Source organism: Mercurialis annua, linkage group LG4 (genome assembly GCF_937616625.2).
Source record: "Mercurialis annua linkage group LG4, ddMerAnnu1.2, whole genome shotgun sequence".
In the NCBI taxonomy this organism is placed as follows: domain Eukaryota; kingdom Viridiplantae; phylum Streptophyta; class Magnoliopsida; order Malpighiales; family Euphorbiaceae; genus Mercurialis; species Mercurialis annua.
In genome coordinates, this window is record NC_065573.1 from 31887479 (window position 1) to 31912996 (window position 25518).

The window sequence follows — 25518 nt, forward strand, 5'->3', positions numbered from 1 at the left end:
GAACAAACCTGACTACCAATTAGTTATTGGCTTTTAAATTTTAAAAAGGTTAAGGTGATCTTAATTCTTTATCAATAGCCAAAATGAGAAAGGTTATTCTTGAATAATGACCAGCCATGGAACTGCAAAACAACAATTTTATTTGGCTTAATACATAAGCGTGTCCCTGCACTTTTAACTTTTTGCACATAAAGTCCCTACACTTTATTACCTCTATTATAAAGCCCTACACTTCTTAAATCAGTAGCCCGTGATCCCTCAGTCTAAGCGAGTGTTAACGCTGTTAGAGATTCCATCCGATCTAGTTACACGTCAAATACATCTCCAATATGACATTATCAGATAAATTTGAATTTTGAATTTCACTTAAACTTCTTCTTCTTCTTATCATCATGTTCTTTCATTCTTCACCAGCAACCTTATTATCATGCTCTGTCATTAAGTTCCAACATCACCAAATACAACACCAAGAGTCTGATAAGTAAGTATAATTATCTTTTCCAAAGCGGAATCCTGCAGAATTTGTTGACCTAAAATAATTCATGAACCATCCTAGCTCCTCTCTAACATATTTCTGGACAAGCTCACTTCCAATAACACGAATGAAACAATCATCAGTTCTATTAGCTACAGCTCTGGCTAAAAGTGTTTTACCATAGCAGAGAACACCTTTAGGAGGATCAATACCAAGCTTCACAAATTTCTCAAGGTGAAGCATGGACAATTCAACAACCTGTGATGAGTTCATAATTATGAGTGAACAAGCAGTAAATATATTTAGTCAAATAAGAATATGCAAATGAAGGGTTAAACTAAAATTATTTCCCCATAAACAACTGAATAAAGGGAGCTTTGCATACTTCTCGCATTTTATCAATCTGCTCCTTGCACCCACCAAATGAGAGGTGCTCTTTGGGAAAGTTTTGTTTCAGTCCCCAAAGTAATCGAAGAAGTTTACGGCCGCATATTTTAGCATCACATAAACAAAATAATTAGTTTGAGTTTTGCATTGGGAGTAGTTATGCCAAGTATAACGAAAAATTCACAGGACTTCAAATGCACATCATTTTATTTCCCGAAGGACCTCATTGCTTCCCTAGTTTTATTAAGGTGGTTTGTTTGCACTTATGGCTTCACCTATTCAAAGTAAAATACTAACATTAAATATATTCGGTTTGCGCATCGAGAAAATATAAACTCGTAAGATAACTAGGTTTCTATCCTTTAATGTGTGACTTCAACTATATTTGTCAACTGTAACTGGTTCATCTGCATAGTCCAAGCATACAAAAGAAATTATGCGGCATCTTTGTTATAATGAAACTCAAAACTCTTTCCATGATATTTTTCATTATAAACTTATAGCTTCAAGAGCGTCAGACCGGAGGTACCGACAACTGCAAATACGTGCATGACTGCAATTAAACAACCTATAGAGCTTATAAATCTGGACTATTAACACAATATGCAAATGCTAACATAAATTACTCTTTACATAATTACACGCATTGATGCAACTAAATTTCACATCAAGTACAAAATCTGATGATAGATAATTCTCAGGCATACCTGATCCCAGAAGGGCTTAGGTGTACGGTAGTTGTGGCTATGAATTTGCTTCCCAGGCCATAAATTGACACCTAAAAGAATAATCAATTTTTGGAGGTAAAGGAATATGTTCTGATACTTATTGCGATTAACTCTGCAACGAAAGACAATATTTAAACACTGGACAATGTACTAACATATCATCTCATCCCACCACCTCCAAGTGTAAATCCTTAAAGAATACAGGTATACCTTTGCAATTGGTTGGACATTTATTACATATTTGGCAGTGTTTGGACTTATTATTTTTGTACATCTTGCCACCTGAAGACGGAAGAAATTTGCGTTCTAGAAACACAAAATAGAACTATAAACTGAATCTACTTTGCAAATTCCTCGTTTAGCAAGTAACAGTAATTCATACAAGAATGATAAATAGTGGAAAAGAAGTAGTGGAGAAGAAAAAGATGAGGTGGCATTTTTATTTGGCAAAAAAATAATGATGTGGACTGAAATCTACTTTTATTATTCTCACTAACAAAACGTGAATTACACGCGTTAACAGAAGTTAACAGAAGGACATCGAGTTAATAGATATTTAAAGTGTAGGGCTTTATAATAGGGACAATGAAGTGTAGGGACCTTATGTGCAAAAAGTTAAAAGTGCAGGGACACGCTTATGTATTAAGCCATTTTATTTCCAGCCATTAAATTTTATGCATTTAGAATGATTCGAGGCATTAATTTTTGTTCATTTTGAATGATCGGAGGAGGCTGCTGCCACTAAACATCAGCAGTAGAACTACAATCCTACTGCCCAGATTTCTACTATTGTGAGCAAACAGCCAGAAGCAGCGCACGTAGAAGCTCCTGCACATCATCTTTCTTTTTTTGTTAAATTAAGGCATTTCTAACACATTAAATCTGCCATAATAACACAATCATCAATCCTCATATCATTTTTTCCATCAGTTTAACCTTTAGCATTACTATTCTAAAAGTACCAACTGTATTTAAAAAAATAAATCTTGTTAACAATAAAAATTACAAATCTTTTAATTAGATCCAAAATTAAATAGCCAATAGGTTTATAAATTCACAATCACATATCTGTTTTAACACTTGAACTAACACTGAAACTAAATTTTGAGTGTAATACACCGTATCCCATCACAAACCATTTTACGTTTTTTACCCACAATTTAAAACTCTCATATAATTCTCACGATCCTAACTGCTGATCTCGAGCTCGAGAATTTATTTTCACTCCGAGGACGATACTTAATACTCGATTCTCTAGCGCATTTTCTCTCGCCCGACGAGCCAATGTTTCGTTTGAACTCCAGCAAAGGGAGTTGTCTGTATCGGCCTCCGTCTTTCCATACGGCGGCGGATCCTCGATTAAAGGAGGATACGAGAGAAGTTTGTCGGTACGATTGGGTTATCAGATTCAGAATTTAGAGGCGGAGCAGAGAGCTTCGGTATTGAAAAATGGAGATTAAGTGGAAGTTAACGAAAGAGAGAAGAAAAATGGCAGCAGTTTCAAGGAAGAAGAAGACAACGATGTACATTTGTTGATTTTTCATCCTTTTTTTTTAATCAATGCGACACGTGTAGAGGTTGGATGAAACACGTAAAAAGTGTAATAATTTACTGTTATAAACTCATTAGTGTAAACTAAATATTAGCATCAGTGAAAGAAATTTAATAAGTTAGCATTTTTGTTATAAAAGGCCGCAATTAGTTTATTTGTGTAATTTTTCCAATTGAAAACCCGAACAGATTCGGGTCGGGTTGAGGGTAGACTGAAAACGACAGTAGGCTGTTTATGCGTAAGAACTAAAAAGCAATCGAATGAAAATTGAGAGATGGCGAGATTTTCAGTAGATAGAGAAGAAGGAGAGACAAGCAATCGAAGAAGCCGAAAGAGACAAAGAAGTAGACAACCTCAACCTAATCAACCTCCTAAACGACAACCACCCCCTGCCGTTGAAGGCAATTACGATGATAATCATCATGTATATAGGGCGTCATCATCTGAGCAAGAACAAAGCGGACCAAATTCATCCTCGTCTGAAGAGGAAGGATCAGATTCGCATACCCATGTGGAATTACCTCCCAGACCCTCAACTAATGGTGCCATTGTTGTCTCTTTAATTGACCCTTCAGTTCTTGATTGTCCCATCTGCTACGAGCCCTTGTCCATTCCCGTCTTTCAGGTATCCATTCATTTTATGCCATTTTTGGTTTGGTGTGCTGATTATGTGATTGAAATCTGATATGACATTGCTTTGATATGAGAAAATATCTGGTGATGGAGATATTGGGTTTCTGGGTGATGCAAATGAGGGCAGATTATTTAAATCCTCACTTTGCTGCTCATGGGGATCTTCATTTATGATTAATTAACCTTTGGGAGGCCCAGAAACTGTCATAGACATGTGGTCCTAATGTTTTGGTAGAATTGTCTTGCAACTTTTATGTTAATTTTGTTACATAAGGTTATAGACTCTATAGACATATATGGTTTCATGGAATTTTTGGTGTAAGGGACTTTAGGATTATGGTTTTAGTCTTTTAGATCAAGGTGTTGGTGACTCAATCGTAGATTACTCCTACAATGTATAGATTTACTGCCTCTTTATTTTTCTTTTAATGAGCTGATTTTTGGTATTTGGGGCTCCGGTTTCAACGATTTACTGCAAAATGCTTTTGTTTATTTGTATATCATGTATCCTTTGTTCTAACTGTTCTGATGTTTTCTGTGAAAATCAGTGTGAAAATGGGCATTTAGCTTGCTCCTCCTGCTGCAATAAAATTGCACATAAATGTTCTGTTTGCACTATGCCTATTGGCTATAATCGTTGTCGAGCTATTGAGAAGGTTCTCGAATCAGTCAAACTACCGTGCCAAAATCTGAAGTATGGATGCAAAGAATTGGTGTTGTACAGTAAGATATTTGACCATGATAAGGTCTGCAACAATGTACCGTGCCCATGCCCCCTCCCAAGTTGCAAGTTTGTTGGCTCATATAGGCAGTTATACCAACATTTTAGTAGAAAACACAGGAATTCTGCGGCACGCTTTCAATTTAATGCCACCTTTTCTGTTTCATTTACTCCTAATGACAAATTCCTTGTTCTTCAAGAGGAGGAAGACAATATTTTGTTTATTTTGAAGAATACAGCCGAAGTTCTTGGGAATGTGATTACAATTTGCCGTATAGGGCCTCCATCATTAGAACAAGGATGCTATTATCAGCTTGAAGCGAGAATAGAGGGAAGTAATATCAGATTTCAGTCTTTCACAGAAAGTATCCAAAAGGTTGATCATGATGAACATTCAGATCCATACCTCATAATTCCGGGAAGTTTTATTGGTGTGTCTAGGAAGATCAGCTTGGACGTCTGCATACGGGATCATGGTTGCATACCCTAGTGAAATTCGAACAAGTGCACTACAACAAATTCCCAAAGAAACAGCATTAACATCCAAAGGACAGGTGCGAATGACCAAAAAAAATACTAATGCTGCTTAATATAGGTGTACTTTTTGATGGTTATTGATATTGCGGATTCTCTCTATATCTGATCATCAGGATTGAATCTTGCATGAACGCTTTTAGTTGCTAATTAGTTTTGTGAGCTCTCAGTGCTGCTTGCATTAAATGCTACGAGCCAATATATTCAGCTGTCATTTAGGTCTTATTTGAGTCGTTTGCTATTTTGGTAATTTGCTTATGTGTTGTACCAGAACTAGCTAGCTGACGCCTATTGCCTATTGTCAATTTGTAACGCATCTATCACATAGAATTTCTCTTTGAAATCCTATGTTATTATCATGGGAAAAGGGTAAAAAGTGACCGGATGTAATCTTCACCTCTTGTAAACCCTTCATTGATATATATTTATGACTAGCTTAACTTCATTGATATATATTTGTATGCTCTATCCATCAGACTGTTTACAGTCCAGCGAGGAGGTGGTGAAAAGATGATAGTACAACTCACTATAGATACAGGTCATCAAAATTATAGATAGGAGAATTGAGCTTTTGATTTTTGATTTTTTATTTTCTGCTACACTAAAGTTGATTTGAATTTTCAAAATTATTGAGAAGTTGATATTACAACTCACTATACATACAGTTTGCACACATATCGTGCAAAATTTATTTGCAAATACTTTAACAAAACAAGTCATTTTCATAATAATTTTTATAAATTCTTTGGCCACATAATAATTTTCAATTATTTAAAAAACGATGAGTATTTCAAAAAATATTCTATAATTTTAAATGTTATATATCATATGTAATTACTGTTATATATGTAATCTTTTGTTTATTTTATTTGTCATTTTTTCATTCCCACACATTGTAAATACTAATAATTTTTTTTTGTTTTGAAAATATAATATAGTTAAGAATATATTATTAATTTTAGGTTTAATTGTATCAAAAATTCTAAACTTTAGCGTGTAGCAATTTCAATATTAACTTTTAATTTTGATAATTTAATACATAAATTATCATTTTTTTTACAATTCAAAACATTGAATAACTTTACCTAAAAATGCTGCTATAAATATCAAAATAACCATTGTTTGCAAGCTCTTAATCGAGCGTGTGTAAGATCCAACTCATAGCTTGTAATCGAGCTTATTTATGAACTTGTTTGCGAGTTCGTAATGATGTCAGTTTGCAAAAATATGAGTCATCCGTGAATATAAAAGAATTGGACACTATTGTATTCAAACTTGATTCTTTAAATAAATGAACATAAATTAAAATTTTAATTTAGACTGAAAAAAAAGTCGGGATGAAAAAAATTTAGACCTAAAAAACGAGCTTGTTTGTTAAAGAACATGAAAATTGGGATAAAAAGTCTACTTGTTTTATTAATAACTCAAATCAATATATATACGAACAAAGGATCAACGCGCCCTCTGAATTTGTGACACGGGGCCAACTAATCCCAAAACACTTTATTTTTTGGTCAAATAATCCCATAATTTATATTTTTATTTTTAAAAATGGATTTAGGATAATTATATCACAACAATTAAGCAAGTATCTAATTATTTTTTTACATCTCTCACATTCGATTTGTATTTTACACGTTTTAAAAATATAATTATGGGGTTATTTGACCCAAAAATGAAGAGTTTTGAGATTAATTGTTCAAAAAAGTATAAGTATAAATTGGGTTAAATGACCCCGTGTCATAAATTTAGGGGGCGCGTTGAACCTTTGTTCATATATATACAAGACATGTGACGTGTCAATGATTCTAGTCTAATTGCCAACACGACATATGATCATAAGAAAAAAAAACAACGGTTGCCAACATGGCATAAAAGAGGCGGGATAAATCTAGTCTAACACACACACGAACCAACCAATCTTGATTAAAATTTTAAGTCGTTCATTAGACTAAACAGAGGTTGTTCGAATTGAGCCGAATACTGAAACGCTTATTGTTCATTGTAGAGTCATATATTTTGTTCTACTGACAAGATTAACAGCCCTATAAATAACTCTTCAAAATGATAGAAAATCTTCTGTTTCCAGGCGCATAAAGGTTGTACTTCCGTAAATAAGCTGTCATGTCAGTAAAAGAGACAGTAGAAACTTGAAAGCCGTGAGCTTGATGAACAAGTTATCTCATAGAAGATGAAGAGCCTTGATCATGATTACAAATATTAAATATTAAATATAAGGTAAATATAAATCTTACCTTGTCTTCGTTTACTCTACTCTCTCAAACAACTCTACTAGATCTCTCAAACAAAACCGAGATTGTAGGTAAGGGTTTAGCGATTTATTTTGTCTGATTATTCTTTGTTTTGGTTAAATATATGATTCTACTTGTGTTGCATAAATTATAGAATATTAAGATGGTGGATAAAGCTGTTGTTAATGTTGGTGGCAATACCAAACGAGGAAGCAGTACTCCAGTAGTAAAGAAACAAAAGATTCAATCTTTCTCCATTTCCAACCCCAAATCTAGAAAATCTGCTACAGCTAGGGTGGAATCCTTTGACACGGAGCTACTCGACTGTCCTATTTGCTATGAACCATTCACCGTCCCTATTTACCAGGTTTTCTTTTTTCTTGTTTTTTTTCTTTCTTGGATTTACAGTAACTTAATTATATACCATGCATGTTTGAGAACAAACATTGATCTTCATTCAGAGTGTTTGTTGTACTTTGTATCTCATTGCATTTACATATCCTGGTTTTGAATATATATTATATATATACAGATCGATATCACAGTGGCAGCCTAATGAGAATCTAGTTATTAGTAATCATGTGTAATTAGGATACAATATGCATAGGGACTCAACCTATGAGTTTTTCAGTTATGAGTTTGGGCATTTTGATCGTTAACCGTTGATGTTTAGCGGGTAGAGGTAGTTTTGCGCATAGATTATAAACAAATTACTATTGAAGAATAAATAAAAGCAGCTTAGAGGAAATGCTGAAAAAATGTTAATCCAATGTTAATGGGAAGTTTTTTAACATTGAAGAATATTATTTCTGCATTTCCTTCAGCTTAAATTGGAATCATTAAATTCATTTTTAATGTATAAATCATTAATTTGTTTGTTTTGCTTTCAGTGTGAAAATGGACACACAGCCTGCTCTTCTTGTTGCCAGCGCATTGCAAACAAATGTCCTTCTTGTGCACTTCCTATTGGCTCCATCCGTTGCCGGGCTATTGAGAATGTTCTTGAATCTGTCAAATTTTCCTGTAAAAATGTAACGTATGGGTGTCGAAAGAGGATGAATTATGGTGAGATCATACCGGAACATGAAAATAATTGCCCATCATCCCCATGTCCATGCCCTATACCTAAATGCAGTCATGTCGATAACTCTTCTAGTTTATGCTTTCATCTTCAGTATTATCATCAAGATGATTGCATGACAATTATTAAATATGGTCAAACTTTCACCGTTTCATTCACTAGTAACGAAAAATTTCTTGTTCTCGGAGTGCATGGTGACTCTATATTTCTTCTCAACAATACTAGCATAGAAAAATTTGGAAACTTGATCACAGTTTACCGTATAGCTCCCTCATCATTGAAAGAAAGGTATTGCTATGATCTTGCAGCAAAAATTGAGGGCACGAAGCACACATTTCGTTCGCTTACAAAGAGTATCTCGAGCAACTATGAAAAGCAGGATGCTCCTTTAGCTGGGTTTCTTATTGATCCTGTTAGTGCTGTTGGTGATAACGGAAAGATCTCCTTGGATGTCTGCATATGGAATCATACTTCAAAGCCTGCAGCTTCTATTCCTAGCATTGCAAATTCAGCATAACGGAGTTGATGAATGTTTTGGATATATGAAGCATGTGTATGGTCAAGATAGTTAACTATGTGTTGGTTGTAGAAACTGTTCTCTTTATCTCTTGGTGTAGTTTTTTGGTAGTTGTGGCGAGTACATTTTAATGCTTCAAGTTTCTCGAGTAAACGAAAGCAATTGCTCAATCTATTTAACTTAATTTTACTGTAAGTGTTTTCATATATTTATTTGCTTTCTTTAGATTTCTTCATGAGTATACGCTTAAGGAGACTCCTGGATGAGGAGTATCTCGTGCATGTGCCATCAGTTTTAGAATTTCGACTTTCAAAGTGTTTCCAAAACGTAGGATTTGAGAAGCTTTTTTTTTTTGCAACATCAGTTTTCAGCTTTTGTGGTATATTTTGTTTATGATTGCAGCTGTGGTGATTTCTTGACATATATTACTTTCTGGTTTGCAAGAATTTGTGTATTTGATGTGGATTTAATAGGATGAATCTTACATGGCAATTAAATTTTATAAAATACGTCCTAAAAGAAAAAATGGTATAAATATATTATTATGACATGTCACGTTGCCAATTTAGCAATTTTCACCGGATTTTTAAACGGTGTATGAATTTGAGAAAAACTGGCAGTTCATGTGTGAAAATAAAGATTTTTAAACGGCGTGATTAAAATGAGAAAATGTATAAAGTTCGTAATATTAAATTGATTTGTCAACCTAATTTGGTAATATTCCTTTTTTAAAATTATTATATAGTTCGTTTTAATAAATATGGTAAGATTCGAAAATTTAATGTAGCAATTGATTTGTTAATCAAATTTAGTAATATTATTTTTAAATTACTAAGCAATTTGTTTTTAATTGGTATAGAAAAATTGGTGAATGTAAAGTGTTAATTAGTTTCATAGCCTAATTTGGTAATATTTTTTTATTTTAAATTGTTGCATTATTTATTTTTATTTGGAATAAAAATTGGTCAGATTTAATGCATGCTTGATTTGTTAATCTAATTTGGAAACATTACTAATTTTATCTTATTTGAGTTTCTTAACATAATTACATTATTATAATTTATTGGTGAGGTTTAAAATGAAAATTTAATAATAAAAGTAAAAACATTAAAACTAACATATTTAATTTTGGTAAATAATAACGTTCCTTTTTAATTGATATGGTAATATTTAATTGATTTGTTAGATTAATTTGATAATATTATTATTTTAAATTACTATATTTTTAATTTTTAGTTTATATGTTAAGATTGGCGAATTCAATAAATTAACTTATTTGCTAATCAAATTTGGTAACATCCTTTTAAAATTGCTATAATAATTTTATAAAATATTTTGGTTTGTTAAGTTTTAATTGACAAGATTCAAAAAAATTCTCTAACTTTTTTTTGTAAGCCTAATTATTTAAAAATCACTTACGTTTAACTTTTTTTGCGTTTATACCCTTAAAAAAATTAATTGTACCGTCATTTAGGTTTTTATGTCTCACCTAAACCCTAAATACTAAATTGTTCTTTTTTTGTTTGAAAAAAAAAATTAAAATAATTCTTCAATCTATATTCTATTTAGACATTATTATTATTAATTGTATAAAAATGCTTTCTTAAATTTGTACAAGCGAATATTAAACTATTACCTACGATAAAGTATTTAAAGTAAGAATCAATCGTTATTTTTTTCTAAGAAAATCAATTGTTATTTGAATTGCTTATTAAGTTTATGAAAAACTACACAGTATATTAAGAATATTTAATTGTAAAATACCACTAAAAATTATAAAAAGCTAAAATTAGTATTAAAATATAAGTATATACCAGAGTTACGTGAACAAACTTTTATACATCATTTTATATGATAGAGAAATAAATTTATAGTATTTTATAAATTATTTTAATGAAATTGGAATACTAGTTATCTTCAAATATTTATAAATTATTTTCTGAAAGTACAAAATTGTAAACTAAAAGATTCAGATGTATATAATAAAAATCGTACAACGCATGGGTCAAACGCTAGTATTTATATGCTTCTATTTGATTACTGAAAGGGTAGACCAATAACTTTTCATTTAAGCAGCTTAAACTGAAAGGCAATAAATTGCATGCCCTTATTCAAAAAATTAAAATTACATGCCCTCTATATATATTTTTTGAATAAATAATGATTTATTAAGCACAACAACAAAAAGTGAGGCAAAAAAATTCAAAACCGGATTAATTAAAGTGAATCAACAAAAAATTCAAACACGTAAATATATCATTTCAAGATAAGAAAAATGCATATGAAAAGAAAAATAACGTAAAACCGCCTTATAAATAATCAAGTAAAGCAAAAAAAAATATGATCTAGAATCACCATTTCATATTTCTATTATTTCCTAGCTTTTCATAAATTCCAAATGTCGAAAAATCAAATGAACTGCCGTAAATTTTATATATCGAATGAGAACGAAGTCCAAAAGCTGAAAAATTCAACTCCTAGCCAAAATAGAACTCCAAAAATTCCAAGCAAAAGAATAATGACAAACAACATGAATACAATAGTTTCATCCAAGTTACACACTAAAAAACCAATTAAACTTGGATTTAGAATCCCTCGAGCAATCAAAGAATTAAAAAATCTGATCCCTAAACAATAACCCAGAATTGAACTCTAGGAAAAATTCTCCATTTCTCAATAGATTGAAATAGAAAATTGCACCTGCAATGAAGATCATCGGTCGGCACCACCAAATGAAAAGAGAACGAAATCCCTCTTGGTCTGAAATGCTGAAATTTCCCTTTCCAACAAAAAAGATCAGTTGCCCATTGGAAGCAGGAAACGGAAACAAGCTGCGTGCTAAGCTGCTCCAAACAGTGGCAGATTTTGATCTTGAAAGCTTGAAGCATATTACCCGACAGTACAATTACTATTATTTTAATTTAACAATTTAATTATAAAAATATCAGACTAGCAAGTTTTTACATTGTTAATATATCCAAGATAGACTACAATACTTTACTATTACTTTCACTTATCAATATATGGATTATAATATAAATGCCAAACATTCTCATCCCTGAAGAAAATACACATTTCAGAATAGTCTTTAGCATAAATTTCTTCCAAAAACACAAATCATTCAACAAAACCAATAACAAAATTTAAAATTGTGCAGATACTAATTAAAGCAGTAAAATATCTCTCATATGCAGCCATTTGAGAAGATATTGATTATTTGATAATTGTGCATATAAAAAACAGTACTAAAAGCACCAAAACATCTGATCCTTATGCAGCCATTTGAGTCTTTGTAGCCTTGTCACTGATCGAGGACTTAATTCCCTTGCTCTTCGGAAGAGAAACCCATGGTTTCGTACCATTTCCAATAGTGAAAACATTGGCAATGCGTGTAGCAAACTCATGGCCAGCTTCATCCACGATATGAACACTTTCAAAACTTCCCTTAGAATGCTTCTCTCTGTTCTTAATAACTCCGACTCGCCCTCTGTTCCGCCCTCCGGTCACCATCACGACATTCCCGACATCAAATTTGATGAATCCTGCAACTTTGTTGCTCTCAATGTCCAGCTTGATGGTGTCATTAGCCTTGATAAGTGGATCCGGGTAGCGAATAGTACGGCCATCGTAAGTGTTGAGGTACGAGATCCCTTTTTGTCCGAATTGGACGGATCTCACTTTGCAGAGCTTGAACTTAGCCTCGTCGTCTCTGATGGAGTGGAGACGGAACATACCTTTGGTATCATAGAGAACTCGGAAATTCTCTCCCGTCTTGGGGATGGAGATAACATCCATGAAACCAGCAGGGTACGTTTTGTCCGTCCGAACTTTCCCATCGACAGCGGCGAGTCGTTGCATCAGAATGGAATTAACCTCCGCACCTGTGAGCGCGTATTTCAGCACGTCACGTAAAATCAGAATCAAGGGCAAGCATTCCCTACTGTTGCCAGGTCCAGATGAGGTCTTCGGTGCCTGAATAAAACAGAACGTTTACCGATCTATAAAAAGTTACAAAATATTCACCAAACTACGAATTCCACAACAAAAACAAATCACTCGTCATATATTTGAGACAAAATTTTACGTACGAAATTCATCATTCGAGAACCATTTCAGAAAATGAATTAATATGCAAAAATATTTAACACAAGAAAAGAAAAGGTATTGATATATAAAGATTGAAGTATAAAGTAAGAGAGTTAACACACAAATGCACCACCAAGTTTGTTGAGCCTCCAGTGTTTGGGAGCATTAACCCTCTTCAAGTGTTTCTTCAACCCTCTCGTCATTTTTGAGTTTCAGAAAAATGAGAGTGCTGTGAGAAATTAGAAGAGAGGAAGAAGATTGGTTGATATTAGGGTTAACAAGGATTCAGAAAGTTTTCGGCTTTTATTGATTGAGATTATTTGATTTGACTAGGGTTTAGAAAACTTGGTGGCCAAGTTTAAGAAGGTACTGTGTTTTCGGCCGTTATCCAAGCTTTTCTGTAATTTTTCTCTAGGCCCAATCCATGAAAAGGTTACTACTTATTCGGTTCTTTAGTAACCTTTTATGTTTAATTTCAAAATAACCGACGCAAATTGCGATCTTTTGTTTTTGTTTTTGTATTATCCATTATTATTTTTACCAAATACTTTTGTGTGTGTGTGTTTAATTAAGTCTCAAAAAATAATTTGTATCTAAATTATTGTTTAAATAATCTAATATTTTATTTTATAATTTTATTTAAATTAATTATATATTTAATATTTAATAAAAACTTATAGATTCAATATTTTAGATTGATAATTATAACCCATAATTTGAATTAATTAATTGAAGGGCATAGTTGTTATCTTCATATCATTATTTCTGCTAATTTATATTTTATGTTACTTTTCTTCCAAATACGAAAGGGTTGAAAAAAAAATTAATTTCTTACCTTACTTTATTCTACTTACTTTATAAATCTATTCTTTCTATATCGTATTCATTTTATTTCCGAACACCGTGTTAAAATTTGATTAAAATTATATTCCCTTTGTCTCATTTTAAATGAAAAAAATTATTATTGTATATTATTTAAGAAATTTTAATAATTTTATTTTTATATCTTCATATTATATTAATTTATAATCTTAAATAGTACTCCGTCCGTCCCAAAACAATAGTTCACTTTCCCCTTTCTACACAGTTTAAGAAATACAATTAATGTTATAACTTTTTACAAATTTATCTTCATTTTTCCTATCATATCCTTATTAAATGTTATAACTATAAGCTAATAGCAATAAATGATACATATTAAATAAGGGTAATATGGTTAAATAAACACTATAAATTATGATTTATAAGAAAAGTGGACTATTATTTTGGAACAAAAAAAATAAGAAAAATGGACTATTGTTTTGGGACGGAAGGAATAATTTTTGTGCTACTTTTTTGGCTGGCTACTTTTTTGGCTAGGGAAATCGTCAACTTGTAATGTATTATCAATATCAAATTTTATAGAGATCTAATTAATTATAATATATTTTTAGTAATTAATTAAATAATTTATTAATTAATGATTATAAAATCTTTATGTAGTTATAAATTAAAAAGATTATTCTATAAATTTGTCTGCCCCCCTCCGCTCCCGTGCTTTTATATATAGTATAGATAAATAGAGACTTCTTGTAAGAGGAAGACATACCATTTTGTTCACTTGGAGGTAATTTTCACCTAGAGTTCTAAGCTAGTGGCAAAAAGATTTAAGTAGCCATTTATTCTCTTAATTTGTAAACAATAGATACATTAATAAACTGTGTTCACTAATTTGGTAAATATGAGCAATTAACTCCATTTTAGCAATTTTTCCATTCAATTTGTAAGCTTGTCTCCTAAATTGGCTATTTTAGCACATAGAACTTGGTGTTTTTAAGCAATTAATTTCATTTTGACAAATTTGCTTACAAGTTGAGGAAGCAAATTGCCAATTTAGGAGACAATTAGCTTACAAATTGAGTGGCAAAGTGTTAATTAAAACAAAGTTAATTGCTAATAATCAACAAATTCATAACTGATTTGTTAATTAATGTGTTAATTATTTATTATTTACAAATTGAGGTGATAAATTGCTATTAAGTCGCGGTAGATTTGACTTTGCTCTCCCCTCACTGTAATTAAAATCATCAATAAATAAAAATATAGATATCATTATGTTTTCTCTTTGTAATGACAATCAGTACAAATGTTGAACTTAAAACGAGAAACTTTCACACGGACAAACAGCAAAAGGGAAGCGTACTAGGCATGAGAGTAACTTCTAGGAAATCTATCTTCATGCCCAGAGATTGTTTAACCCCTTAATTAATTATTATGCAAAACATAAAACAGCAACAGGGAATTTGAAAAGCAAGATGGTAATAATAACCAAACATTTGTTGGATCATCTGCTTAATTATATATATATATATATATATATATATATATATATATATACTAGCGTTAGGCCCGCGCGTTGCACGGTTTTTATTTAAATTTTTTATTGATTTTAATTAAAAAAATCTAATTAATAATTATAAAAATACTATATATAATATATAAATTTTTAATTACTACATATTTTACATATTTAGAGACACAAACATATCTATGTATTACAAATTTTCTACAATATAAACAGATAAAAAAATTTAATATAAAAATTGCATATTAATATTCTAAAAAAATCATGATTTTATTAATTTATTTTTAATTTATATAATATACTATATATTTTTTAATATGACATTAAATATAAACAAATACTATTTTTTTTAATTATTTTCTTTACCAATCGTCCTCAATTTTTATATTTTTTATTAGATAATAACAAATGTTATGCATAATTGTCAAATCATATATAGATTTATAATATTTTTTATTGACCGATTATTAATATTTTAAAAAGATTGATAAGAATTTTTTTTTTATCAAATCTTAAGAAATCTAATGTTTATAATTTACCCTCATTAATGCACATTACACTTTTTGAATTCCAACAAAAGAATAGAAAAAAATTATTTTCTTTTGCTTTTAGATATTTTTCTATTTGCTTTTGATGATTTTTTTATCATTTTTTTTGTTGTTCGAAAGATAATATATTCAAATTCAAGTTCTAAAAATATTTTTATTAAAAATAGTAAGTGATAGTGATAACTGATAAGAAATGATCGACATTAGTAATTACTATAATAGTGATTTATGGGCAATTCAAAAGAATTTTTTATATTAATGACATATTAAAAATAATGAACTAAGTAATGGCTGTCATAAAGCTGAAATTAATTTTCTTATTCCTTTGTATTTTGAATCTTATAAAAATAAACTTAATCAATCAAAAAATCAGAATAAGTAAAGTTATCAAATTAATTGTAAATTTGTAACCAAATGTGTGAAACATTTAATATAAGGTCACAAATTATCAATAATTATGTCAAACCATATTTATTATCTATAATTTTTTAATTTTTTAAACATATAATAAGTTATATTGAATAATATTTTTTATTAAGCAAAGTCAAACAAATCTATCTATTACATTGGACTAAATTTATCATACTAAATAAAAAAAATAATGCAACAGTTAGAAAATATATAATAACTAATTAGATTATAAAGTATCAATCAACTATAATATTGGTTTAATTTAATTAATCCTATCTTTGAATATGAATTATTACTAATTTTTCCTTTTTGTTCTAAACACTCAATTAATATAACACAATAAAACGAATAATAACAAAACATTCATAACTTTATCAAATTAGATTAACAAATTAATTTCTACATTAAATTTGACCAATTTTTTCATATGAAATAAAAAGAAACGATGTAACAATTTAACACATTAAATTTACCAATTTTACTATAATAATTCAAAAAAATATTATAGCAATTTAAAAGAAAATAATATTTATAGAATGTTACAGGAATTTTGAAAACAAACTGTTACCAAATTAAAAATATCAACCAAATTTTACTATACTAATTAAGACAATAATATATTTATAATACTATTTCTAAGAAAAGTAATAGATAAAGTAATTATAAAAAAAAAATAGATAAAGAAGTGAAGGACCATGACTCGAAATGTCAAAAACATAGATTTAATTAAATAAACATCATTAGCTATATTATCCTCCAAATCACTCTCCCTGATTATTCTTTTAACAATATTCATATCCAAAATTGGCATATATTTGTATTTAAAATGATAATTAGCATAAGATGGTTAATTTTTTTATTTTTAAAATGATAACTTTTTAAATCATTTTTTAAAATATTACATGTTATAATAAACGATTATTCCAAGACGTAAAATCAAGTTTCCAAAGTGAAAACAAATCAAATCTATGTTTTTGACATTTCAAGTCATGGTCCTTCACTTCTTTAGCCATTACTTCTCTAAAAAATAGTATTATATGTAAATAAAAAATAGAACTATCATTTAATAATTAAAAAGTTGATTGTCAATGTAAATTTAGGAGGAAACAAATTTCAAATTAAAGAATTTTATGGTAGCATATTTGGTACATATTTCCAAATTTAAAGCAATCAAATAAAAAAATAGTACAAAATTAAAAAATTAAAATTAAAATGCTTATCACTGAAATATGTCGGAGCACCATTATCTTATCGCCTGACTTGTATCAGGTATCAATATTTGGCAAGTAAATCATTGAAAAAATAATACTTGGCAGTGCTCGATCAATTACAACAACCTTCTCTCAATCAACCTTAAAAAAATAGCTTGCGCTTTATTGAACCCATTAAAATTACATAAATAAAAGTAAATTATTATTAGCATCTCTAATATAAAAGCTTATAATGCGAGAACAATTAACATATCTAGCAGGAAGGTAATGCCAATTTTATATTTGAAGCGACAACTTATATATTCTTGCAACTCTTCCTTCAATCTTGGCAAAAAAATTCCCATTGCAGCACCACTTTTAGTAAGATAGCATATGCAATTGTGCGGAGCACTTCCTTGAAAAAGTTTGTAATTTATAGAACATATTATCAATAAAATATATGTAAAAATTAATTAAAAATATAATACATGAAATACACCAAGGGACATTCTTAAAACTGATCACAAAAAAACCTCAGTTATGATTAAATAAAAAAGAAAGGAAGTTTAGTTGATTGTTGTCGAAATCCTCCCGCAAATAGCTCCTAAACTCATAGGTCGAAACTCGAAAGCAATTTTAAATGACCATTTCCATCATTTTTACATTCTTCCAATCAAAGCAAGAAACATAATAATTTCTAAAGAATATCAACAAATATTTTCGGTCAAATAGCAACTGACCTTACAAAAAATGGCAAATATAGATGTGTATGAACAAACTTGAAACTACAACATGAGCTTAAATAGAAATATTTTATGCCATTACATTAATTTCCAACGTTTTTATTACCTATTCAATATTTTTGACTGTTACTCTATTTACTACTAAGTTGCTTCAAAAAAGTCTTTTCAAATCTCTTATTTTTTACTATTACCTTAAGATTCCTAACGTTGTTTTAGCTATTAAATTTTATTGGCTGTTACTTTATATATTGTTAATTTATTACAAAATCTCTTTTAGTTAGCTAACGTTTTTAGTAGGAATAACATATTTTATTGTTGTTACCTTATTCAATAGTGTTTGTTAACTTTTTTATTTCTTTAAATAGGTGTTAAATGTGAAAATCAAGTCAATGAACAAAAATAATCAAAACATTAAAATAGTAATATTTTATTTAATTTAAATCACAAATCATCACTACACCAAATCTTGCCTATAGAGACGGTTTTAATTGCCTCTAGGGGCGGTTTTAACCATCTCTATAAAAAGTAGAGACATTTTTTTCAACCGTCACATGTGCGTCGTCTTTTTAGCCGTAGCTATAAAATAGAGACGGTTTGAGCTACCGCCGGGGAAAGTTTTTACGTTGCGGCGGTTTCTAGGGGCGGTTACAACCGCCCCTACGAGCAAAAAAACTGTGGAAACAGCTTTACACATCTTGCTTTTTTTATTTATAGGGGCAGTTAAAACCGACCCTATGAGCAGATAAATTTTTATAAAAAAACATTATTTAGAATATGAAAATTACTGAATATAATTAATTTATTTCAAAATCATAATCAATATACAATGCTTAAAAGGTAAAATATCAATAATAAAAAGAATTACATAAACTTGCAATTTTAATGTCTATTTCCCACCCTCAATGAAACTTCTACTTAATTCATACCCTTAACTGTAATGTGTAAGTTGAAGTAGAAATTAATACAGTGTCTTGTCTAAATTTATAAAAAATAAACATGCTTCATATCTTGTAGTCTTTGGTCCATAGCCTTCTCCGATTCTCCATTTATCCTTAGCAACATCATATCCTACATTTACGAAAAAATTAAATAAATTAATTATCTCTGAGAAACAACTACATAAAAAAACTCAAATATTATTTATAACAAAAGAGAATCAGTTGGAACAATATCTCCAAGTTTCATACTAACAATGTCACTAGGAACTAAAACCGCGACACCCTGCTCATTCCACCTTCCATCTCGAAGAACCTTTTAACAAGATTTAGCAAGTAAATCAATTAACAAATTTGAAATTTTTAAGTTCAGTTTTAAGTCAAATTTGGATGACATAAACACCAAAGTAGAGGCGCAATTTCCATAATAATTTAAAATATAGAACGCAGTCAGGATTCTCGAGTAAACCTTAGCTTTCGGAGCAAGACTAGCCATGAGAGCAGCAGCCGCGTAACCAGCATTGTTTTCCTCAATAAAACCAATAGTCGAGTAGATCAACAGCAAAGTAATAATTCCAACAAAATCCTGCCAATCTGGAGGCTTCCCCTGCAAATATAACAAAATTCTCAAATCAATCAAATGATACATTCAAAGAAATTAACATGACAACTTGATTTGCACCACATATAATATAAACTTGATCTCATGCACATAAGGAAACACTACCTTAAAAGAATCTACCAGAGCACCAAACTTTTGGTGTAGTGTTGCTACTGTTTATAGAATTAAGTATGTGCATTTAAATTCAAGTGAAATGAGCACCTCAAATTTAATCTGCAATGATAAATTCATCATAAGAATGAGCTTGTTCAGCATAAAATCTCACTCTATATTGTACTTAGTTAGAATATTTTCATAATTCCCAATGGTATTGTGTATTGCACAATCACTCTGTTTTATTATTATCCAACACCAATGCAATTTCATAGTCCAGCTAGTATTACTTTACTGAAAAGATAATTGATTCCGTGAAGTCACGGAAGAATTACTTACCAGAAAGATTTGAACATGAATTAGAAGAGTCGGGTATCTGCAATACAAGAAATCATCAATTGCAACCAGTGTTACTTTCAATAGAATGTCACAACTCACACTTCTCTCCTAAACCCAAGTCAATTGGAATATTGATTTGGTAACCCCAACTAGTATTACTTTAAGGGACTCTGGAAACATGATAAATGAGGTTTTGAAGATCCAAAAGGAGACATGTGATGTTTTTCATGCATTTTTATTTATTTGTAATACAGACACGCATTGAAATAGCAGTACAATATATAAGATCAAAACAAAATTGGGAAAAAAAGAAGAAAAAAACATTAGCTCTTTCAAATTGATGAGAAACTTACCACATTGTCAACTGAATCACCTAATACCCAGCATGGCGGTCACTGAAAGCAGTAATATCTGCTCATAAAACCAGTTCAAGATCCGGAAAAACAATAATAAACATCAATTTCTTCATGAAACGAGTAACAAATAAGTAATCGATCAAACAAGAGTTTTAATTGAAATATAACCTTGGGATTATGTGGCTCGCCAATTTCCACTAGATATTTTGACAGCACAATCGTACATCCAGTCTTTATATCTTCAGATACACTGATGATTTTACTGCTCAGAACTAGTAAAGTCAAATGCCATAACCAAAAGTATTAGTGATCTTAAAAAATTATAAAATGAAAGGAGAAAACTAGATATTGATTTCTAAACATACCCTGCAGAATCAGTATCCCCACTCAAAGGGTACAGGTAGGATCTACTAAGAATGGATGATTCTCCTTGTCCCGTCCTTTTCTCATTCCACGAAAAGTTAGAAACATCTACATAATTCCTGATGTTATAAAAGTAAAAAATTAAAGCAGCTCAAAAATAAAATAATTGTTAATAAAACAAATCAAAAGATAAATGCACACAATTTCAATCACATACAATTGTTTCTTCGGTAAAATTAGTGTAGACTTCGGATCGGCGCTTTGATTACCAGCGGGAAGATTCCACAATTTTTAGGGTTTCCGACGGCGGTTGATGAATGGGAACGGGTACCCCTTCGGATCGGCACTCTTTTTCCCTAACACAGTTTGTTCAAATTTCTTTTGAGCTGAAGTGATTACAAAATCAAAATCAAAATCAAGCTACTAAAAATAAATAAGCAATTCAGAGAGAAAAAAAAACCTAAAATATGAACTGCAAGTATCAAAACCTAAAAGAAAAATTGACTGAAATTGAAAATAAGCTTTAAAGAGAAATTTGAAACTAAGAAAGAGAAGAGAGGAAAATATGCCGTCAGTTAACTTACGTTAGCTGCATTGAATGCAAAGAGAGTTTCTGAACAGGGTGAGGAATCCGGCACACCACGACATGCTGAGGACCTACTTCCATTTGCTGCTGCGGCGGCGGCGGCGGCGGAGCGGCGACTGTGACTGTAACTGCATCTTTGTCGGCGGCGGCGGCGACTACGACTGAACCTTCACTCTGTTTCATCAAAAATTTGAATTAATTAGATATCACAAACACACAAAATAATTTCCTCACTGGTGGTTGCAAAATCAAAAATCAATTATCAAAAACTTAAAACAGAAATTTGGCTTTGTAGAACAATCAGATAGATTAGGTTAAATCAGTTTTTCTAAGGAAATAGAAGAGGAGAAAAGAATTAGATCTGGAGAACGATCGGATAGATTAGGTAAAATCAGTTTCTAAGCGTATTTAATTAATGAATGTACCTGCGCAACTAATAACCATCCCAACAACCGTCGTCAGATTTACAAACACGCATTCTCAGAGACGCTTTATAAAACTGTCTCATCAATTTCGCTGCTAAAAGCTGTTTTTGGTGTAGTGCATGGAGATAATTTTTTAAATCTCTCTTATAAAATTAAAACCATTTTTTAACATTTTTGTTAGCAAATTGATATTGGTATTTTTACCTTAATAACTGTTAACTTACCATGAAAATCTCTTTTTTTATTAGGCATTTTTTATAGCATCTATTTTAATTTGATATTACCATAGAAAAATTAATCAAATTTGATTTGATTGCCATTTAATGTGATTGAATGTCTATTTCTATAGCAAAACATTATTAAAAATGAGAGAATTAATGTGAAGATTAAAAATACAAGGAAAAATGTGTATTTTTAACATCTTTATTAGCAATTTAATATTGATATTATTACCTAAATAATTGTTAAGTTACCATAAAAATCTCTATTCAAATCTCTTATATTAGACGTTTATATTTATAGATTTTGTTTTGATGTGATTTTATTTTTACCATAGAAAAATCAAATCAAGTCTAATTTGATTACCATTTAATGTGGTTGATTTTCATTTAATTAAAGAATGCAATTATAAATTGACAATTTTATAAAGTTTATAACAATTAAAAAGAAAAAAATTGTAGAATGAATGTGGCAGTGCCAAGTGTCAATCAAAGGGAGAAAATGTCCTGCTTTATATATATATAGTAGATATATATATATATAATGAATGGTGATTATAGCTCATCGTGCCCGGGATTTGGATTTGTATATTTAGCGAGCGCCAGACCAAAAGATTGGAGTATTTCTCGAGTCACTTCTACCACAGTGTATATCTGTCCATTTGGTGCAACAAGTTGAAGTTGATCCTCCCTGCTAATTTGCCCCTGGATAGATCTCTGGACGGCTCTGGAGAGGCGATTCCAGTTATTCTCAAGGGTAATCATGCAAGTATCGGGCTGAAATTGTTCATGATTTTGGATGCTACGAATCACTCGTCGCTCAATATACCTAAACCTTGCCGCCTCTGAGATCATCTGAATAATGACCAATAAAGACCTAGCCAAAGTTCTCCTCTCATGGCGGAAAAGACTCGAGATGGCTGCTTGTAGGGGTGCCATTCCCAAATTAACATCTTCTCTCGTTGTGCTTTGACGATGGATAATTCGCTGGGAACTGGTTCCTGCCCGTCGCTGAGCAGCAGTTACTGCCTCACGTTCTAGGGCATCATAGTTACCTCCAAATGGGATTCTAATTTGTTCAGTGTCTGTGAATATAATTGCACGAGCAGAATTATAATATTCTCCAAAGAAATAAGATCGATTTTCGGCACGATAACCAACCACATATGCATCAGTAACGTCCAACGCTAGTGTAATGGTTAAGTTATCTTCATTAGAGAGTTGCAGTAGGAGATACCGTTCGTTATTAGCCACAGTAGTTGGGTTCCGGAGGATTGGTATTCCATGACTCGTGAATCCACTTGCTAATCGTTCTCGCAGATCTGCAATGAATTGCCTGAAGTGTTCCACTGCATCGTCAACATGAAACTCCAATAGGGGCTGGTCTGGTTGGCCAAACACATTGTCCAAAATCCATAATCCTATGAATCATATATACATTTAGTTAGAAACTGGAAGAAAATAAAACACTGTATACTCATTAGCCTACCATCCATGAATAAAAAAATCATATTTTTCAATTTTATAATAATTAAATACACACAGATATATATATATATATATATATATGTCTTGTCAGTATAATGGCGTATACAGCAGCATGTTTTTATAAAATACTGTCATTGATTTGAATCTAAAATTGAATTATTCTGTCTTGAAACAAAAATTAAATTTTAGTATCAATTTGAAATATAATACTATAAAGAGCTGTACATACAAACAATAGCTCGAATACATGCAAAAAGCTGAAAATACCACAGATTGAAAATTACCAAAGGCAACTGCAGGTATATGCCTGATGAAATCCATGATCAAGATCCTGATTGAATTGGATGTATGCTACAAAACTAATTACTTGATTAAATTGAGAACCTTTGCAATGCCTTGATATAATGATATAGTAACAAGGACAGTCACCTACTTATATATGTTTTTTAAGGATGTCCAACATGCTTCATTATATAAACAAATTTAGAGTATAGTCTGTAAAGTCTCCGGTGGAAAGAAAATGGTGGGACATTTTTTAAATATTTCCTATTAAGAGAGTGGGGATAATATTCGAGCTTTAGTATACCAATTTTGACCCACAAGAAGTAGGGGCGTGGAGCACTCAAGTATAGCCTAATGGTTGGATATTAAACAATTTGGTCATTAATTGAACTCATCTGATGTGTTCTTTTCTTGATTTTTGTTTTTATCTGGTTATTTTTGCTCTCAGCAATCTGCTACAGCTTCTTGTTCTTGCACTGGGTTCTTTCAAATAGTGGCCGACCAATAATTGTTTTTATAAGATAGATAAGATTGTATTAAAAACTTGGAAGATGGATAAAATATAAATTTTAAGGTGGAGAATGCACAAATTTTAAGACAAAAAATTATGATATTAAATTTTATATTTATATTTTTTAAAAATTTAAAATAATAAAATGGATAACTACCCAACATAAACTCTTATTAGATCCGCCTCTGCCTTCCCATCTCATCTTGTAGCTTGGTTTTAATATAATTCTCATTCCATCAAAATGAAAATAACCGATCAAACTAAACATATAGATTCGGTTACTAGACAACAGTTTGAAATGCATTATATGCAATTCCGATAATAATTTGGTTTAAAAATTAAAGTAAATTACAAAGACGTCACTATATATCACCACCTTTTGTGTTTTTTCTCGAAATATAATTTTCAAAACCTCACCTAATATCCTAACCTTTTATTATGTGGCATATATAGTATAAATGTCTAAAATGATGTCATTTTAGTCAATCACATGGCCAAACACGACATCAATTTTACGAAAAATAAAGTATAAAACACAAATTGAACTATAAAATGAAAAATTTAGAAAGATATAAATGTTAGGTGAGACCAGTGACGAAACTAGCCCTAAAATTGAGATAGGGCACAAATTTAACTTTTAAAAAAAATCAAAATATCATATCCCAAAAAAAATACCCCCAAATATACAAATTTTTAATTTTTAATGTAAATTAAAATGGATAATAGAAAACGTATTAAATTCAGTGTATTTAAAAAGATTAAAAAATTAAGGATATGGTTTTTAATAGAAAAATGCTGAAAAGTTTAGAATTGGAATGTAATTTGGATAGAAATTATGCAACATGAAAAAAAGCTTATGTTGTTTATATAATGATTAGGCTTTGATTTCTCTCCGATTTATAATATTCGTCGCATTGGAAAAAATATTATAGACCATAATATCTATCATTTTAAAATGTCAAAAAATATTAATTATTAATTTTTCAAATTTACTTCCTATTAGTTTATTGAAAAGACATAATAATACAAATTAAAATAATTGTTATTAATATATAATTAATTTTATAGAAGTGTATTCAAATTAAAACACTAATTATT

General features: G+C 30.4%; 4 protein-coding genes across 15 annotated transcripts; 1 reads left to right on the forward strand and 3 right to left on the reverse strand.

Moving 5' to 3' along the window:
* Positions 1 to 3326: 3326 nt before the first annotated feature.
* LOC126678588 (E3 ubiquitin-protein ligase SINA-like 10) lies at positions 3327 to 8992 on the forward strand. Its single transcript, XM_050373482.2, has 5 exons — positions 3327 to 3767; positions 4324 to 4985; positions 7162 to 7189; positions 7437 to 7649; positions 8173 to 8992. Exons 1-5 carry the CDS (start codon positions 3417 to 3419, stop codon positions 8878 to 8880), a joined length of 1962 nt encoding a protein of 653 aa, XP_050229439.1. The 5' UTR covers positions 3327 to 3416; the 3' UTR covers positions 8881 to 8992.
* Positions 8993 to 11954: 2962 nt separating this feature from the next.
* On the reverse strand, positions 11955 to 13259 carry LOC126676212 (40S ribosomal protein S4-like). The gene is made up of 2 exons (XM_050370370.2): positions 13089 to 13259; positions 11955 to 12852 (listed from the first exon to the last, which is right to left on the reverse strand). Exons 1-2 carry the CDS (start codon positions 13167 to 13169, stop codon positions 12151 to 12153), a joined length of 783 nt encoding a protein of 260 aa, XP_050226327.1. The 5' UTR covers positions 13170 to 13259; the 3' UTR covers positions 11955 to 12150.
* A 5724-nt stretch (positions 13260 to 18983) lies between these two features.
* LOC126676575 (uncharacterized) lies at positions 18984 to 22033 on the reverse strand. Of its 12 annotated transcripts, XR_007640352.1 has the most exons (11): positions 21922 to 22033; positions 21495 to 21670; positions 21128 to 21296; positions 20913 to 21029; positions 20716 to 20819; positions 20545 to 20602; positions 20192 to 20228; positions 19865 to 19972; positions 19607 to 19744; positions 19394 to 19453; positions 18984 to 19270 (listed from the first exon to the last, which is right to left on the reverse strand). XR_007640352.1 is itself a non-coding variant. In XM_056105346.1 (7 exons), the coding sequence occupies exons 1-4, from the start codon at positions 21677 to 21679 to the stop codon at positions 20561 to 20563; spliced, it is 453 nt and encodes a 150-aa protein (XP_055961321.1). In that variant the 5' UTR covers positions 21680 to 21911; the 3' UTR covers positions 18984 to 19270; positions 19394 to 19453; positions 19607 to 19744; positions 20545 to 20560. The 12 variants fall into 12 exon arrangements, 4 of the variants coding, with proteins under 4 accessions (XP_055961321.1, XP_050226761.1, XP_055961322.1 ...); XR_008790513.1 differs by lacking the exon at positions 21922 to 22033 and having other exon boundaries at positions 20716 to 20809; positions 21495 to 21900; XR_007640356.2 differs by lacking the exon at positions 21922 to 22033 and having other exon boundaries at positions 21128 to 21266; positions 21495 to 21898.
* A 648-nt stretch (positions 22034 to 22681) lies between these two features.
* LOC126676421 (abrin-b-like) lies at positions 22682 to 24046 on the reverse strand. Its single transcript, XM_050370620.2, has 2 exons — positions 23912 to 24046; positions 22682 to 23560 (listed from the first exon to the last, which is right to left on the reverse strand). Exons 1-2 carry the CDS (start codon positions 23946 to 23948, stop codon positions 22695 to 22697), a joined length of 903 nt encoding a protein of 300 aa, XP_050226577.1. The 5' UTR covers positions 23949 to 24046; the 3' UTR covers positions 22682 to 22694.
* Between the last annotated feature and the right edge of the window lie 1472 nt (positions 24047 to 25518).

Bases quoted from the DNA above. Each gene is read 5' to 3' on its own strand.
- LOC126678588 (XM_050373482.2), top strand. From the start codon at position 3,417: ATGGCGAGATTTTCAGTAGATAGAGAAGAAGGAGAGACAAGCAATCGA. The intron at 3,768-4,323 runs GTATCCATTCAT...TGTGAAAATCAG, and splicing joins TGTCCATTCCCGTCTTTCAG to TGTGAAAATGGGCATTTAGC. The intron at 7,650-8,172 runs GTTTTCTTTTTT...TTTTGCTTTCAG, and splicing joins TCACCGTCCCTATTTACCAG to TGTGAAAATGGACACACAGC.
- LOC126676212 (XM_050370370.2), bottom strand. From the start codon at position 13,169: ATGACGAGAGGGTTGAAGAAACACTTGAAGAGGGTTAATGCTCCCAAA. The intron at 12,853-13,088 runs GTGTGTTAACTC...TGTTTTATTCAG, and splicing joins ACAAACTTGGTGGTGCATTT to GCACCGAAGACCTCATCTGG.
- LOC126676575 (XM_056105346.1), bottom strand. From the start codon at position 21,679: ATGAAACAGAGTGAAGGTTCAGTCGTAGTCGCCGCCGCCGCCGACAAA. The intron at 21,030-21,494 runs GTAAGTTAACTG...TTATAACATCAG, and splicing joins TTGCATTCAATGCAGCTAAC to GAATTATGTAGATGTTTCTA. The intron at 20,810-20,912 runs GTATGTTTAGAA...AGTTCTGAGCAG, and splicing joins GGGGATACTGATTCTGCAGG to TAAAATCATCAGTGTATCTG.
- LOC126676421 (XM_050370620.2), bottom strand. From the start codon at position 23,948: ATGGATTTCATCAGGCATATACCTGCAGTTGCCTTTG. The intron at 23,561-23,911 runs GTAATTTTCAAT...TATGATTCATAG, and splicing joins TATACCTGCAGTTGCCTTTG to GATTATGGATTTTGGACAAT.